An 18735-nucleotide genomic window follows, 5' to 3' on the forward strand; every position below is an offset into this window, starting at 1 on the left:
TTAATAAAGATACTATTATTTTTAATTTGACTTTTAATTTATTTTATTGTCATCTAACTGACTTTCTGTAGAATAGCAAACAAGTGTTAACAAAAATTACTTTGATGTTTTTGTTAGCCAGCACATTTTCAAACACTCTGCACTTCAAGTGTCTTATTTATGAAAAATAAAGGGCACTTCATGTTTATGCATATCTTTTTTAAAGACAGTTTTTATACCACACTTTGAAGGCTGAGAAGTTTTCAGAACCTTTACTGTAATCCTTGCCATACTCTTAAAATAGCAAAACAAAACAAAAACTCACACCCAAGCTTTCCCTATGGGTGCAATGTCATGAGCAAAATGTTGACTCCTGAGTGATAGAATGTGACACACTCCAAATCCAAAAAGGATTTTACATATAAATGCCCTAGCTCATCATGTTAGTGTCTGTGTCAAACAGAGAAAAATTACATCTTCATGAGCAGTTGGTTACCTTTTCTGTTGAATTTTAGGCTCTCTTACATTGTAACAGTGGCATTTGATAGTGGAAAAGTTGGAGGACACAGACTAAATAATTAGTGATTTCCTAGTGTTCAGCAAGATAATGTCAATGAACTAGGTGTCATGAAGTAGGAGGGAAAAGGAAGTAAAAAATAATTGTGAAAACAGAAATTTTAACTTTTTATTTTCAAGAGAATAATAAGATTGTCACTATTTAGTGACCCACAGGGCTCATATATCAAGCATAAATTTATGTGACAGGCTGTCATCTGAGCATTATTTCTGACATGGCATTAGGATACAATCATAAGCTATTTAAAAGCTATCATTTTTAGTTACTTGCAAATAGTTCTAATAAGCATGTTTCAGAATTTTGCTATTTTAACCCCTTTTCAAAAACTTCATTAAATAAGGATTAATTTTGACATAGTTCTAAGTAAGAAATCTAAAATGATAATAATCAAATTGGCTCAACCTTGTTTATGTAAGAGCAATAAATGTGGTTAAAGTAAGATGCAATTTGAATTAATAAAGATTCTGACATCTCTTTCTTAGTAGCTTCATGTCTATGATGCTCAAGAAAAATAACGTTTGTGTTTTTTCATTATGTAAATGAGTGTGTATAAAGTACTGAAGAATGGTAAGTAGAGACTGAACTTTTTTATTGTCACACCTTTGAGAAAGTTGTTGATTTTAAAAAGAATGTCTCAATTTCTGTGTATGTATATTTTGAAGAACAACCTGTCTAGCATTTTCATTAGCTTGAGGGCTTGGTTTAGCATTTTCAGAAATGAATATTAGTGTTTAAAAAGTGTTGATAGCAATGCCACAGTACATGCTAGCAAAAACTTTAAATAAACAAAGAGTTGCTGGGAATGGGTTTTACTTAACCAAACTTGAATGTCTTATAACCTCAGCATTTGAAAGCCAAAAAACCATTGAAACTTTTTTTAATCACTAAAGCCAAAAACTGAGGCCAGCTGAAATATTGTCTCTGAGAATAAACTGCTTTTATTATTTTCTATTTTCTGTTATGTTTTCTGAATAGCTGGTATAGAATACAAAATGTGTTGTTCAAATTTCATGTTCATTTTACCTCTCTTTAGAGGAGAATCTCAAGTTCTCTTTAAAAAGCCTTACTCTTTATGGTTTAAAAGATGACCATAACAATTTGCTTTTGTTGCAATCAGACAGGTGAGATGGCTTCTCTCATTCTAGATGAGCTTTAAAAAACTAACAAGAGATAGGACATGCCCCATTAATCTCAGTTAAGGCCTGATCTAAGGTGATGTTCTGTGGTCAGAGAATTAGGTATTTGTCCAGATACCATGGGATTTAGCTTTTTTGTTGGAGAATTTACCTTTTTGCTGAACTTGGAAATTAATTTGTCTTGGAAATTGTTTCTGTATTCCTTGTCATCCACATTGTGCTTGTGATTATGCCTTGCTCTCCAACCCTCCTCATAAAACAGCATTTGGGGATTTATGGTGGATTCCCTTCCCATGTATAATGGAGCTAGGCAGCAGAGAATCTGGGAACTGCAGCAGGGTTCTGCTCTCTGCAGCAGTGGATGAAGGTTGTTGGTTTCTCATGCCCGGGGACTGCTACCAGACAGCAACTAGGAAGCCTTGTGGATAAATAATTAAGGCCAGCTGGCACACACATGGAAAAGATAACAAACCCGCCAGAATGACACTGTAGGAGGGGGCACTCAAGAGTTGTAGCTGGACTTATGAGGGAAGAAAGTATCAGGATTCTACCCAGATACAATCTGTACATAAAAAATACCTCACATAAATGTGTACTAAAGGGCTTTGGACTATCTGGGAATTAATTTCAGCTGAGTTCTTGCAGAGACTATGAAGAAAGATGCTATAAGGTAGTATTTTGAGATTGAAGAGAGGGCTGCCTTGCTGCAGAACACAGCAGGTGCTGCACTGGACTCTGCTGTTGCCATGGATGCTTAAGGTTAATCTTGCTCGGTATAAATTTTAAGCTTTTGGTTTCTTATTTAATGTGTTAGTATTAACTGGGAATGTTTTCCAGTTGTAGCTAATGCTCACTGATTTTATATAATTTCTGATGTTTGGGGAGGAAGTGTTCTAATTTCAGGATGTGAGTTGTTCAAGCATCTCTAAACTCCTATTAAAAGGCTCTAGATGCTATTTACAAATTCCTTTTTTTTTTTTTTTTAAGTCCAGCTCTCTTGAGAATCTGGCCCTGCATTTGTCCACATTTGATAAGAACTGCATTTTACCTTATCATTAGCTACTAATTTTCATTTTCTTACTTTCTGCATTTACAGAATCATCATTTTGACCAATGTATTTCACTCATGCTTAGAATCACATCCTCAAGTCTACAAGCACACAGTGTGGCTGACTCCAGTTTAAGACTGATTCTCTCTTCAAATGGGCTAATGGTGCCTACCCCCAGATTTCTGAGGTCAAGGCAGATTCTGATTCACTTCTGCCTTTGTGTGGCTCCAGACACCATGAAAACCTAGGTCACTGTGAGAAAGTTGGAGTAAAGCAAACATGGGAGCCTTTCTTTTTGTTCTTTTTGTAGGTTGGGTGGTTTGCCTGTTCCAGAAAAACATGCATTAGATTCATTGAACAAGAAAATACACAAAATGCTTTGGAAACAAGAATGTAGAATCCTTACCAAGCTCAGACTGGGTTGCTTAAGCTGTGCAGTCATGGGAGAACAAAGATGCTGTGGGGAGGTTGCCAGAATCCATTGCAAAGCAGTTGCAGTAGCCATCTCTACATTGCCTTTGCCTACAGCTGATGGAAATTTAGTACTTGAACAAGTGAGAAGATGAACTATTAATAATGATCTCATTAAAATATGGAGCATTTTTTTATCTGCATTGAAAGCTAAGATCCTGAAGCAGAAAAAACAGCTTGGTAAACATACAGGAATATATTTTCTCCACAGCAGACTGATGAAAATGTATCAGATTGTGCTGTCTGCAATTTCACTGCTGCTGTCTCCTCAGCTAATTTGAGAGACAGTACTTGGATCTTCAGGCATTGTAGAAATGGTGATGGCTACACTGTCTGATGCTGACAAAAATGTGACTTTTGTCCCCCAAAACACTGAGATACAAAATAAGCAGTGGATTTGTAGCATTTTTTGTATGTCGTTTTGTTATAAAGGTAAGCACTTAAAAGGAATTTTAATCACATTGATTTTTCTCCTGGAAGTGAAAGAGCTCCATGTAAAAAATTAGTGTTAGTGGTGTTAAGTTTTAACATTTATATCTTTCAAATCCTAAATGTGCTAATCCTTTTCCTGTACTGATGACTTGGCAGTCCTGTGTGGTTATATCTTGCTAAAAAAGCTTAATAGCTACATATAATCTGAAAAATTGAGTCATTTAAAGAGTTAATAAACCTAGATCATCAGCTCCCTGGAAATTTATTCATTTTATTTTATTTTACTTAATTTTAATAATGTGCTCAAGTGTATTATTTGAATATTTAAAGTTAAGCACATGCTTTGCTGAACTATGGCTTGATTATGACTATGAGAGAATATTTTATTACATATGCAGGGAACTGAATTCATTAGTCTTCCCTACTTTCTTGCTTATCATGTAGGGCTTAGGAGCAAGTTTTAATTTCTCCATGAGATAAATATAAATCTTGATGGTAAAGTTGTGGATTAAACCTGATCTATTGGGTTTGTGTGGCCAGGTTTTGACGTGACTGAGGGGCAGGGACAGGACACTACAGGTGTGGCTTCTGTGACAAGCTGTGTGTGCTAGAAGCTTCCCCTATGTCCAGTCCAGCAGAGCCAATGCCAGTCAGCTCCAAAATGGACCTGTCTCACATTGGAGAAGTTCGTGGAGGATTGTCTTCCATGGGAGAGACACCCTCCTGGAGCAGGGTAAGCATGTGAGAAGTTTTCCCCTTGAGGAGGAAGGAGCAGCAGAGACAATGTGTGATGAACTGACCACAGCCCCCATTCCTGGTCCTCCTGCACTGCCACAGGGGGAGGAGAGAGAGAATTTGGGAGTGAAGTTGAACCGGGGAAGAAGGGAGGGGTGGGGGAAAGATGCTTTTAGGTTTTTTTTTTTATTTCTCAATACCTTTCCCTGACTTGATTGGAAATAAATTAAATTAATTTTGTCAAGTCTGTTTTGCTCATGATGGTAACTGGTGAGTGGTATCTCCTTGTCCTTATTCTGAACCATGAGCCTCTGAACCATGTTCTTTCCTCTGCCCAGCTAAGGAAGGGAGTGATAGAGTGACTTTGGTGGGCACCTGGCCTCCAGCCACATCTGTTAGTGCATTTGGCTAAAGACGAAGGTACCTTTTTTTTTATTTTGAAAAGAGCAGCCTGTGACTCGGTTATTTGGTTTATTGTCCTGTCTTGTTCTGCAAGGAGACATCAAAGAAGGCTAGAGATCAAGGGTAAAACAGTAAAAAGTAATTGGTGAATGTGTGCCAAGAAGAATACCGAAGGTCTTGAAGAGAGCTGTGGGAGAACTCTAGCTGTCCACAAAGCTGTTTTTCCTATGTCCTAGTGAATCTTAGACAAATTTTATGTGCCTTGTGAAGGTATAGCACAGGACTTTGAAGAAGCCTCTGCCCTTCTGAATGAGGAGGCACAATGGCCAGTAGAGGTTTCCTGGTACATTTCAAGTGGCAGAAGGCAGTACCTCTCTTTAGGCCAGTTAACTGAACCTCTAATATAATGGTCAGGGAACTCATATGTGGGCTTCTCCCATTCTTCTTTGTTTTTCTGATGTCCTCCTAACTAAAGGGAGCTGACTTCTGGTCCCCTACCCCTCCTCTGGATCAGTCTGCTGGGTCTGCTGGTACAGAAGCCAGGCCTGGGGACTTGATCTGTCGTGTCACTGCTCTACAAAACTGGCTTCTCCATAAGCAGTGTTGTTCCCTCGCTGAGGGAGTTTTCTGTGGAAAATTAAACAGTCATCTCACATGTAAGATGTGCAATCCTTGTAGACACAGGATTGTGTGGAAGAACTGCAACAGCATTTGATAAAGGTTATATCTTGATAAGGATGTGTATCTTGTTATATTTCTGATATATTTTGTGAAACTTTTTTCTCTGAAAGACCTCTTATACCATTACCCTAAGCTAATCAGGAGTGAACTAAAGAAAAAAAAAATTGAAGAGGTTTAGTTATAGGAGAAAATATATTCATAAGTATATAGTGTCAATTATTTAATCATAAATTCTGTTATGAAGTGGAAGGATAGCTGTATGATTTGAATTATACAAAGAAGCCTTCTATTTTGACAAATGTCACAGTATTATATAAACACAATGCTAAATAATAGTAAGATTGAATAAGAAAAATATTAATGTTTTTGAGATTTTTTTTTTCCAAATAAAGTAAATGCTGCGTTTAGTAAATTTAATCTTCGTCTCCACAGTTTTAACAAAAATACAGAATAAATCAGATAAAGAGAAACAGTATTTAGTAGTCTTAAATTCATAGCTATTATTATAGCTATACGGAAGATAAAAATATTTGTATATATTTGAAGCATTTCTGTAGGGTTTTTTCCAGTAAATCAACTTGGGGAGATTACGTATACAGAATTATCTTGATGAAATTTATCAATTTAGATGAGCTCTAGCCATCCTCACACAAAGTGCTCTATTAAAAGGTCTTTTATAATTTTAATAACGTCTCATGCAGCTACTTAATGACATTTTGATATCCTAACTGCTCATTGAATATTTACTCCCCATTGCTTTTCATAGCTCATATTGCCAGCAGCATGTTTTCTCTAAGTCAAACTGTTTCTGTCGCCATTTTAAAAGAAAATATAGGCAAGCCTCACAGTAGGGCATTTTGAAATATTTAGTTAAGTAGAATAGTCTATTGAACAGTTGTCTTTTTAAGGTAAGAGAAAATAAAAATTATTTTATGAAGAGTATTGAAACAATTTCATTTGTATCAGACTAAATCTAAAACATGTGATAAAAACCACAGAAGCTCTGAGCCGGCTGGCAGATATGTTTGCTGTACATACAAGCTATTGTTGAAAATCTATGAGCAATTTAGCTTTAGAAAAGGCTTGCTTTGCCCAGTAACAATTGTAATATCATAAGGTGTTGCACCATTTTGTTTTAATTAAGAGGTAATTTCTCACTGATTCCCTTAAATTAACTTTTCTGGCTACTGCTGGCCTTTCTTTTTTTCTTTCTTACCTCAGCATTTGATAATTACTGTAAGACGTCTGCCAAGGAAAATTTAAGGTAATGAACTTTCCCAAATAGTCCCAGTGCTGTCCCATCACAGCGCTCACTGATGGAGCTGTTCAGGCTGGAGCTACTCCTACAGGCAGAAAAGGCATCAGTGGGATGAGATGTTCTCCATTACATTCTTTAGTTTTGGTACTTCTCTAAGTTCATAAATAGCCCTGATTTTTGACCCATGAGATCAGGTACTTTTTAGAGCTTTTAGAAGAGATACAAAGAATAGAAATTAGCTGCAACTAGCATGTGGGGGGTTTTCACATCACTTGTCTTGAAGAAGAATTTGAGTGTATCTAGAAATTAAAGCCTACTGCTTCCTTCTCCGGTAGGACTCTTTCCGTTCTTTTTAATCCTCCTGAAGGAGTCTGAAATGTCATCTCTCCCAGCTTGCACACATGTGATCCCTGGCACAGTTGTGGATTTCCACAGAAATTTGGTGGAATTTCACCTGTCATCATAGGTTGTTTGCTCAGCTTTGAATAGTAGCCACTCATCATTAGGGCTTGCTTTATCTGTGAGCATGCAGTGGAAGCAGAGCAGGAACACACCAGGGCTCTCTCCCCCATATTGCACAGAGTGTTATGGTAAATCTCCATGGCCAAAGCAGTGCCTGCATGCAGAAGTTTGGTTCTCCTGGAAGCACAGAGGATTGCAGAGGAGGGGCAACAGAGCAGAGGGCATGGTTGCCTCTGCTTGAGGACCAGCCTGTGGGGATGAGCTGTGTCTGCAGAGGAGAAGCGTAGTGAGAGGAGGAGTTGAGTTCCTGGGTAGTGTGTGAACTCTTGGGGCCACTTGGTTGCTCCTGCGCTTGAATGCCTTGCACTGTACCCCTGTGTTTGCCAAAGCTTCAGGCTGAACCTAAATTAATGACATGCAATGGCACCAAATTGGAAATCAACTTCATTTGTGATGTACAGCAGTTCTGTTTAGTGTCCTAATTGTTCAGTCAAGAAAGACGCTGCACATAATCAATATCAGTGTTGTAAGCTGAAAAGTGTCACTAAGCCTGACATTATTCTGACTGTTGGCACTGGTACAATATGTTGCTGAACAGGAATTCACATTGAAGGCTTTTATGTATTCCTAAATAATTAATATGCATAGATTTTGGAATTAGCTAATACTTTCTAGGTGAAGATAATAAATGTGTTTTAATAATTCTTTTCTTCCTGCCACTCAATTTATCAATTCTTAAAAAACTGAATTGCAAGTATATTATGGCTTTTTAATGTGTGTTTCTTTCATGAGAGCTGCTAGTACATTTTGTTTTTCTGTTGAGTTACATGACTTAGTGACAATCCTATTTAGTCAGGAACTTTGTGCATCATCCAGTGGAATATTAAAAAGCTTTTAACTATTAAATGCTTTTTATGTATATGAAGCATGCAAAGGACATCATACTGTGCACTAAGCAAATTCTTCCACCATTTTTTTATTACTAGAAATCTAAAATAAATAATAGATTGGTTTATAAATCCTTTTGTAGACCTATTTAGCATAATGGCTCTGTTAATCATAAACAAGAAAAAATATTTGCTAAGACTGCTATACTTACTGAAGAAAAAAGAACAGTAGTCCTGTGTTATATGCTAACCTCTATTTTAAAAATATGTCTTTAGAGAACAGGAAACACAGCAAAACTGTGAAGGGGTGAAGTTAATTAGCTATAGTGGTCTTTTCAATAATATATCCATGACAATTCCAAGAAGAGGCATTGAAACAGAATGCAGTTTGTGGAATTCTTGTACTAAGCCTGTTACTGCATTTAATTTAGGCAATGGCATTGACAGCTGATTCCTTCAAGAGATGAATAAGAGATGCACCACTTTATACGTAATTCCTTTAAATCTGTGCTACTTCTTTGAATTTCAATTATGGTTCATTGTTAGCTGGTCTTTTTCTGCACATTTAACTGTAAAGAAATCTCATATGTGAAATATATTCTATTTTGAGTGACCTTTTCCTTCCTTTTCCTCTTTGGTAACTTTAGGTTTACATAAACATGTAGACATGATAGGAAAATGAGTGTGCAATCCAATTATTTTGATATTTAGTACATTTTTTCAATTCAATCAATAACCTGAGTTTTCATTACAATGCAGTGAGTGTGGTCACCTCTAATATGAATAGCTTAAATTGCAAAACCATGTTGGATTGGAGCAATCACAATTGTAACACTAATGTCACACAGCTATTCTGTGCTAACATGCAAATTTTATTAATTCTGGGAATCAACCATTGCATTTGAAATATATTTCTCTCTTGTACATGATTTTTTATGATTTTTTATGTGCATATATGTGATATGAGCATAATTTTTAAGTGTATACTTTCACTAAGACTCTTAAAATAATTGCCATTTATATATTTTCAGATTTTAAAAGTATATTTTCTATCTAAATGAACACTTCTAAATTTGATAACTAATGCAGGCCTTTACTGATTATATACTAGCTCTGTGAAAGAAAACATATATGGGATGTTTTATCTGTATCTGGAGCTGCTGTTTCAGCTATCAAACTAATGGAACTGTAATGGAACACTAAGTAACAAAATTAATGGGCTGCATTCCTTTCTTTGTCACTAGATCTGTGTGGCTCCATTAGGTCTGATTTCTTCAGTTACAAGAAGAAAGAACGATGAATATGCTGGCACTTTGCTATGTATTAGAAAGGAATTTATCACTTTTTGTATTCATGAGCTAGTTGGCATGTTGTTATGTCAACCTCTAGTGAGCTGATACAAGTTAAAGAACATCTACTGGGGTATGGGTTTATTTACAAAATAATTTATTGATTCTAATATTTGTGTTATTCTTGGATTCATAAAAGAAGGAGGTGAAGGATATTTGTTTCTTCTGTCACTGTTCGTTATCTTGGATATTTCTACTAGAGGAAGTGGTTTCTCTGGGATTTTACTGTAATCCACAGGATCTTATTTTTATTGAGCCCTTTTCCTACTACTGCATTTGATACTACTTGTTTCAAGGTTCAACCATGTACAAAAGATGAAATGTAATAGCAATCATGTTTACTTTCTATTAAAGTATGGATTTTTTTGAGAGATGAATTTACTGGGACAATTCTCTGTGAGACCATTTTACAGCTACCATCTAATATCAAAACCCAGTGCCACAACCTTTCTTAAAGACATGGAATCTAATTTGGCACAAATATATATGTTCCAGGTATTATATTTTTGTTGGGGTTATAGCTGAAACACTGCGTAGTTGCAAAAGTATTTCTATCTTAAGGATTTCTTTTGATTTTGAGGGCTGAAATATTCTTGAGCTTTTTCCTCACCTTTCTCATTAGCCTGGTCCCTTTACGCAGTTTTCAACATCCGTGCAAATTTGCCATACCCAGTCTTTAAGAAAATCTGTATCGTCAAACTGCAGCTGATTGGCTGATGCAATATAGGTAGTGGGGCTATGAAGTACTAGATCTGGAAAAATTTATTGAAACTCTATGCCTTCTCCAATGGTGCCATCTCTAAATCACTCAGGGTTTTGACATATTAGAGAATTTTTCATCTTATGTGTATTGACACCTTTCAGAGCCTCTCTCGGAACTGGCAAGAATCCAGCCAGCAAAACATAGTCTGAATCGACTTCTGCAGTTCCAGAATTACTCCTGACCACCTCCAACGAGTTTGTATTATGAAACAGAAAATTTGAGAAGGAAATTTTGTATATACCTGATGTTCCATAGTGCTGTGCGAAAGGCCATATGTAAAGCTTCTTAGCTAACCGGCATGTGAAGAAAAAAATGTAATGAGAATATATTACTTCAGAGAATAGAAAATATAATTTGAAACACTGTGATTGTCTATATTGCTTCATCTTCTTTTGGTTTAAGAAAATGTTAGTTTTTTGTGTTTGCATGTTTATCATTGGCCATGACATTTGAGAGGCCTGTGCAATATTGCTAGAATATAAAAGACTAAAGCAAAAGTGACTACAAAACCAGAGACTGGCCTTTTAAATTGTAATTTTCTCACTGTTGATGAAATTTATCAAGTACACAGGTTATAATCTGTGGTTCTTGTAGTTTAGTTCTTTCTAGTTTGCTGGGTAGCTATTACTGTTTTCTTTCAGTGGTATTTTCGGGTATTTGCACAATTCAAACATTTATTAATGAGACCAGAAGACAGGAGTATTGCATTTTTTCTAGGCTGATATATGACAAAACAAGATCATCTTTCTTCTTCAGAAGTATACTCATACTCAAGTACTTACTGTAGCACACCCTCAGAGAGGATTTTTGTGTTGACTCAGTGTTAAGAGTTACTGCTGTGCTTTATTATTTTCTTCCTATTACCTTTTCTTATTATTATCTTCTGTGACTGATCTAGATATTCCTAGATTTCTAATTTTATACTTTGTAATGTGATTATTATATCTTCTGTTACAAAGATGTAAATGCTTCATGTATATTTCATGATTTTATTGAAATAACTGTAATTTCAGTCACAATGCCCCTAAGTCAAAATACAATGTGAGGAAATAATGAAACAGTCAATTTAATTTTCTAATTTTGATTGTTTTGGAGGTTTTTTTAATGGAAGAAATAGTGAAATGTATTTATTAACACTTCATCAAAATCACCATTTTTGTTTCAGAAAAATATGAAAACAAATATCAAGTGAGGAAAAGAAAGGCAGCTTTTCTTTACTTTGCACCACTTAATGAGAGTTTATGTAGCCTCAGAAAATTAAAAGTAACTTAATGTTACAGTCAAAACTTTGTTGTGAGCAAAACAGCAAAATTCTAATATGAGAATCCACCGAGTCACAGCTGCATTAAAATCACAGCTATTTACAGTGTTTTACTGACTGTTAATAGGATTAGTTCAGTTAGAAATATAGCACCCTTTGCACTACAAATTATCAAATTAGTACACTATAAGTCTCATCAAAACAGTTCAAAAAATGTCACATAACCACTTTCAGGTAGCTATCTTTTTCTCAGTGGTTATGTTGCCTCTTTACTTCCCAAGGTTGGCAGTACCCATCGTCAAAATGACATGAAAAGGGTGCTTTCATGAGTTGCTGGCACCCTGAATTCTTCAATTTCTTCTTTCGCAATTTCCAGTAGTTTAGCACATTTTCTAACTTTTTTTTCTTTGTTCTTTATTGGTTTGCAACATAATTTTGTGTCCCTGTTTATTATATATTGTATTTAATGATAGCATATTCCTTGTTATTGTCCACCTTTATTTTCCCTTTGCTTGCCTTAAAACCTTTTTGACAGTTGGTTGGTTTTTTTTAATGACCATTTTCAGTCTGTTTTTATTATCCCATGCCTACAGTCCTGTATACGTCATTATTATTTGCAAAACATAAATATTTCATCCTATACAGAATATTTACTTTTGAATGTATATGTAAAAACTCTGATTATACCACAAGATTATGCAAACATAAGCAAATATAGGCAGTATAAGTGAAACTGTAACAAATTAATCAATAGTCACTCGATCATTAGAAAATTTGTTGCAGCTAAACAAGCTGAATCAAAACTCCAGGCAGGAGAGGTAGGTTCAGACAAATCCTGAGAAATTAATCTTGAGGCCTTGCAGAGCTGATACAAGCTATGCAGCTCATTACTGGCAGTGGCTGTACTGAATTGCAGCTGTACTAACATCCTTGCATTTTCATTTTCTCTCTTTGTCTTATTACATGTCTGGAATTGTTCAAAATGCGTGTGAATGTGACACTTGGGGATATGGTTTAGTGAACAACTTAATCATTGGATTCAATGATCTTAGAGGTCTTTGTCAGTCTAAGTAGTTTTAGTTCCATGATTCTATGGTTATTACTTCCAATTAGAAAACTGACAAGTTAGGAAGTCTAACTTTTTCTAAAGTTTTAAAGTGGATTTTTTGGTTCTTCATTGCAGTTTCTCAGGTTGTATTTAGTGGTGTTATTGTTCCTTGTTTCAGAGTTGTTACAGAATTTGAAATCTTGGCTGTTTAAGGTACAGCAAAATGAAGAAGGCTTAAAGAAAAAAGAAGCAAGGAGAAATCTGTGGGGAATGTTCTTAAACCAAAGTGAACTCATGACTAGGAGCTACAATACTTGAATTTAGCTGTTTGGCTGGACTTTACATTCTGTGGGGAAGTTGAGCATACCCTCGTTAGGTTGTCGTGGTTTCACGCCAGCCAGCAACCCAGCTCCACGCAACTGCTCACTCACTCCCCCGCCAGCAGGATCTGGGAGAGACTTGGAAGGGTAAAAGCCAGAAAGGTCATGGGTTGAGATAAAAACAGTTTAATGGTAAAAGCAAAAGCCATGCACATAAGCAAAGCAAAACAAGGAATTAATTCACTGCTTCCCATGGATAGGCAGAGGTTCAGCCATCTCAGGGAGAGCAGGGCCCCATCAATGCAATGGTGACTTGGGAACCATCATCCAAACCTTCCCTTCTTCCTACTTTCCCCAACTTTACATACTGAGCATGATGTAATACGGTCTGGAATATACCTTTGGTCAGTTGGGGTGACCTGTCCTGGCTATGTCTACTTCCAGCATCTCAGGCACCCCCAGTCTCCTTGCCAGTAGCGGTGGCAGTACGAAAAGCAGAAAAGGCCTTGAGTCTGTGTAAGCCCTGCTCAGCATAAACAAAAACATCTCTATTTTATCAATCCTGTGTTCAGCACAAGTCCAAAACACAGTCTAATACCAGCCATGGTGAAGAGAATTAACTCTACCCCAGCCAAAACCAGTACACAGGATCACACCCTTATCTGGACTTTCCTTTTCTTGAGATCCAAACTGAATACCTGTTATTTCCATAGAAACTTTGATGTGCTCCACTGTATGCTGTATCCATGTATACAGGATGACACTGTATCCATGTATACAGGAGTCTTGTACAGTCTGAATACTGCTTTTCTCATTGAGGTGATGTATTTTAGAACCAGAGGAAGTGATATTATTGTAAGACTTCATACTAATAAAAGTGGTTTATCCCAGCCTGTTAGAACAAAATGAGCAAGATTGTTGTAAGTACCACTGCAGATAGCACTATCAGTCTCAGGCTTATCTTTTACTAATGCAGTGCCAAAACTAATCTGTCTCCATACAACTAACATACTAACAACAAGCAGACACTGAGGAAATACGCTTTTAGCACAGTAACAGTGTCAAAACAGTATTATTAATTCAAAACTTACTTTGCAGATAAAATTGCTGTGTTAACAAAGTGACTTCTTAGTTGTTCAACTTAATATTCAAAGATTAAAAAAATGCTTAAACAGTTCAGCTTATGCACAGTAATATGGATTCAATTCAATATAGTGTCTGTTGTTGCCACAGCAAGAATAACAAGTAGGTCATAATGTAGAAATAACCCCCAACTATTTAATTGCTGGCAGCTCTGTGACAGAAAGGAAATACGTTCTTCAAAGAATTTATGTCTGCAAAGTGCTGATTTTTCTTACAGTTAAGACAGTGTTTCAAGGGGATAAACTTATTTTCTTAAGTAAAGGGAGAAAATAATGTCTAAAAGTGAAGTGATTAATTAATAGATTATTTCAGTATTTCACTGTTACAACACAGTGTAGCCTTTCAGTTCACCCTTCTGAGTTCATTCATATCTAACCTTGATGAGGGTAAATCTCTTAACAAGGGCAGGTTATTCTCTGTGAACAATTCCGTTCTTCCTCAGTGAAATTCATGGCTGCTATGGTAAGTACAGAATAATAATAGGCAATGGAAAAAAGTTATTATGGTTGTTTGCAAAAGTCAAACATCAAGGTGCTTTTAAAGTGAACCTTTAAGTTATTATAAAAGAAGTCCTATAGCATCAGTGTAATTTGTTATTTAGCACAGGCTTCCATCACCCAACAATATCTGTTTTTCCTTTTTAACTCTAGTCATGTTGTAAATCATGTTTATAGGAAGGAGATTTTTTTATTAGTTTCAAGTCAGATGATGGTCAGTAGAAGTAATCCTCTGGGCAAAATTATTCCCAGCCTCAGCTTAAAACATGTTTTGATTCATTTATTATATTCTCAGTCAGTTTGCAGACCTCCTACTGACATCAGTAACAAGCAATGTACTGAGAAAAACACAGAGCTTTGAAAATGAGATGTTATTTGTGTTTGAAAAGAGTATTTTAACATTTTTCTCTGTACTAATGCTGTCATATTATATATGCAGCTGTGGGATTTTCTGTGGTTTTATATTTTGGCATCAGCCTGTAATGTTTGTGCTATCATGCTGTATGCTCAGGGAAAAAGACCCAACATAGTAATATTACATTGGGTAATATATGGGCTAATTAAGATAAAGGATGTTGTGAATGCCATAAATATCAACCAAACTACACAGAAGTGTGTCAAGACATTAAACAATGTTGCTCAATGCTGGAAAAAGAGTTGTCACTTAGTAGCCTGTCCTTTACTTAAATGTAGCAGGAAAAGATGCAATGGATCTGGGAAAAAAGTGGTCCCTGCAAGGGATCTAGCAAGTGAAATATGATACTAGATTGCAATTCAGTGATCCACTTCAGATTCTTTTAGCTATCATGGGTTATTGAGTAACCAAATTATATTCAAGTAATTCAGCACCTGCTTCATCAAGCTACGGCATGTGGAATTGGATATATACCACTTCAGCTTCACTGATTTGATTATGTAGTAGAGAGAGACTGGTGAATATACATTAATCCTATGAAATTAAATCAAGAAAATTAGCTGAAGATATTCCTAGGGGCCTATTTGGTGTCTATTAGCATAAAATGCTGAATTACCTGCTTACTAAAATCACTTTTTTTTTTTTTTTTTAATGAGAAATGGAATGGAACTGAGTTTACATAGGAATTTAAGCAGCAAAGTACAAGTTCAAACCAGAAATCCATTTAATTCCTGTCTCTTACAACAGCCAATACCTGATCATTGAAATAAAAGAATAAAACAAGTATACATTTTTTCCCTTGGTGGTTCCTAATATGGAGTGTTAAGACTACGCTGTTTATTTATGTTCAATTACCTGTGTTGGACTTTGCTTCCATCATTATTTTTTTTGAACCAGTTTGCCATTTTTTTCTGGTCTCTTCAGTATCCTGTATAATGTATGCAAGTATGATGTAATCCTGCACACACTGAAAAGCATTTCCTTTTTGTTGGCTTAAAAAATTCTTTAGGATAATATCATTGATGTTTCCTTGTTCTTATGAGAAATAATGACATAAGAGGCAAATAAGCCTACACATTTTTTAATCCATGCCATTACTAATTCTGTAGACTTATAACACTGTTGTCTATTTTGGAGTCTGAACTATTTAATTTTTTCACAGACACAGACATTCCAGTATTTCTAACCATATTTTTGTCCTGTTTATAACTTCTCTGTTGGTGCTGGATGCTTATTGCATGCTATTTTCTCTAGAAGTCTAAACAATTTAAGATGCAGAAGTTTATCCTGCAGGCTTTTCAAATTAACCGAGATTAACTCCGTACAAAATGACTTAATTTCACTGTTAAGTATGGACTATCTTATCTCAGTCTGAAATTGTGACTGTGCTATTCTTACTCTTAGTCTAGCCATTTTCATACCATATATGAAAAGAGTCTTGTTTATAATTTACTTAAGATTTTCTAAGTGATTAAGTTTTCTAAACAATGTCATCTCTGATTCATTTATAAGCAATATCAGAATTGAATTTTATTTGGATTTATTGAAGTAAAATATTAGTGAAGTAAAATTATTGAAGTAAACAAAAATAAATAATAAGATGGTAAAACATGTTTTCAAAACATATTAATTAAGTGTAAGTAGTCCTAGCACTTCAAAAGTTTTTGCTTTTTAGAGAAATACATTTTCATCCTCAGAGAAATCTTTACAATTCACAGTAATTTTCATTTTTGGTTGAAGACAAAATAGATTTTTGAAGGAGAGTGATAAATAGTAAACACAGCATGTTTAGAAAAGCCACTATCCTGGTATGGTTAGTACACATGGCTCAAATCCGAGACACAGATTCTGCTTAACTTACTCAAAAGATATACTTGAAATTTGTTCTCTGGACCCAGAATAACTAATAACCAAAAAGCTGTATGTGGATTATAGAATGCCTCACCTATTTTGAGCAGCTTTTTTTCTTGAAAATCAAAAAAAAACATTCCTAGTTCTTTGTTACAGACAGTACATCTCAGCAAGCTGCTTTGAGTTCCAGAAGATGTTTTATAAAAAAGAAAAAGAAAAAGAAATTTTTACTAAAGACATTTTCTTTTCCCCTCATTACATGCATGAGAGACTACTCACTCTTCTGCTTTGTAATCTCCCATTCCTCTAACAAATCATCACGTGCTTTGTATTTTTCACTTACTGATTTATTTGCATTATAAATAATGCAGTAAATATTATATTATAATTATAAATAAATATTTTGCTTGCAGGTTTCTCTTGGACTTCTACATGCCCGAGCTACTCATATTCTCTGGCCTCCACAACGCTGGCAGAAGTTACAGCCAATGCTACCTCCGGAGCGCAAACCACTTCACCGAGAGCAAGAGTGATCGGAATGTTCAGACAGGACAACACTGACATGAAGTTTAACCAGAAAGAGTTGCAGCGGTTATACCATCACCTGTAAGAGCTTTGCCAAGTGCTTTGACATCAGGTGTCAGTTAAATAAGACATCTTAGTGTTACAATGCCACCAGAAAGTCTTCATGTTTCTTCTGTTTGTTTGTTCTATTGTTTGGTGGGTTTTAAAAATCTCGAACGTTAGGGGATTGTATGTTAATTCAGTTTGAAATAATTGGTTGTAGAAGGACTGAATGTTCATTTTTTTCAGGAAGCGGTAACATGCTTGGCTTATGTCTGTACCTGTGCTTCTCTGGACAAGAAACTATTAAAACCTTCAATAAACTATGTTGATCTTTTACATTCACCTTGTTTCTTTTGTAATTGCATGGAACCTTTATTAATATCATTGATTGCATGTGAAAAACCAAAGAAAAAAAAACCCCTAAACATAATATACTTTGGATTGTCCTATAATTTCTAGTAATGAAGAATCAGTACTTCTGTAGGTGAAAAGTTTTTAATGCAAGTTTTTTCTATTATTAAACTGAGTACATATTACTTATTTCTATTTTCTTTTTCAGGATAAAAATAATTTGTTTTACATAAATACTCCCTGTATATCTTGTTGAATTAGATATTCAGCCAAAATGTACAAATGATATTATCTGTAGTATCTGAAGGCATTGTTTAATTCATGTTTCAAGTAGAGTAAATCTCCATTAATACTGATTGCCACATTTCTTTGAAACTATGCAATTATATAAGAAATATACAACTAATATTCTAGTATATAGTTAATATTATAAATATACTCTGTGAAGGGGCAGTAAAGCTTCTGCATACATTTTAAGTGAAAAGAACTTGAAAAATGACACATTTTCAATGACAAATCTATATGAGCCAGCTTATGTTCATATTTATAGAATTCTACTTCAGATAGGCTAGTACTTAAAAAATTTAACAAATCACACAAAAGATCTTTCCATATTTTCAGCTAAAAACATGCAATTATCAGAATTTCAGGCAAGATTAAAGTAAGTCTACAGCTCTTTGAACATACACATCTGCCTTATGAGTTAGATGATAGCTTCAATCACTATAAAAACTATCTATCTAACTTTCTTCTTAAATGCTCCAGCTCTGTAGACTCTCTGAATACTTTATTTTCTATGTGTGTCAGGATCTTTCTTTGTTCCAAAAAGGTGTTCTATAGGTCTCTGAGCTCTCTTAGTTAAGCTAATGCAGTTTGTTTGGGTACTATTGCAGTGAATTCAGAATTATTCAGGGTCAGAAGGAGAAGCCAGGGAACTATATGCCTGTAAGCCTGCCGTCAGTGCTGGGGAACCTTATGGAACAGATTATCTTGAATACGATCATATGGATGGCCAGCCAGGGTTAGAATGGGTTTAGCCAGCACAGGTTTAGGAATAGCAGGTCCTGTTTTACCAACCTGATCTCATTTTATGACCAGATG

At 35.3% G+C, this 18735-nt stretch overlaps 1 protein-coding gene across 3 annotated transcripts in view; it reads left to right on the forward strand.

Annotated features, from left to right (window-relative positions):
* The window catches only part of IMMP2L (inner mitochondrial membrane peptidase subunit 2), a 428434-nt gene extending 410809 nt beyond the window's left edge, over nt 1-17625 (forward strand). For all 3 annotated transcript variants that reach the window (XM_010413549.4, XM_039571270.1, XM_039571268.1), the window contains exon 6: nt 17130-17625. In XM_010413549.4, the coding sequence (XP_010411851.1) occupies nt 17130-17249 (120 nt within the window). In that variant the 3' untranslated portion in view covers nt 17250-17625. The remainder of the gene's footprint in view (nt 1-17129) is intronic.
* The last annotated feature ends 1110 nt before the right edge of the window (nt 17626-18735 follow it).

This window comes from Corvus cornix, chromosome 1A (assembly GCF_000738735.6).
Source record: "Corvus cornix cornix isolate S_Up_H32 chromosome 1A, ASM73873v5, whole genome shotgun sequence".
Lineage (NCBI taxonomy): Eukaryota > Metazoa > Chordata > Aves > Passeriformes > Corvidae > Corvus > Corvus cornix.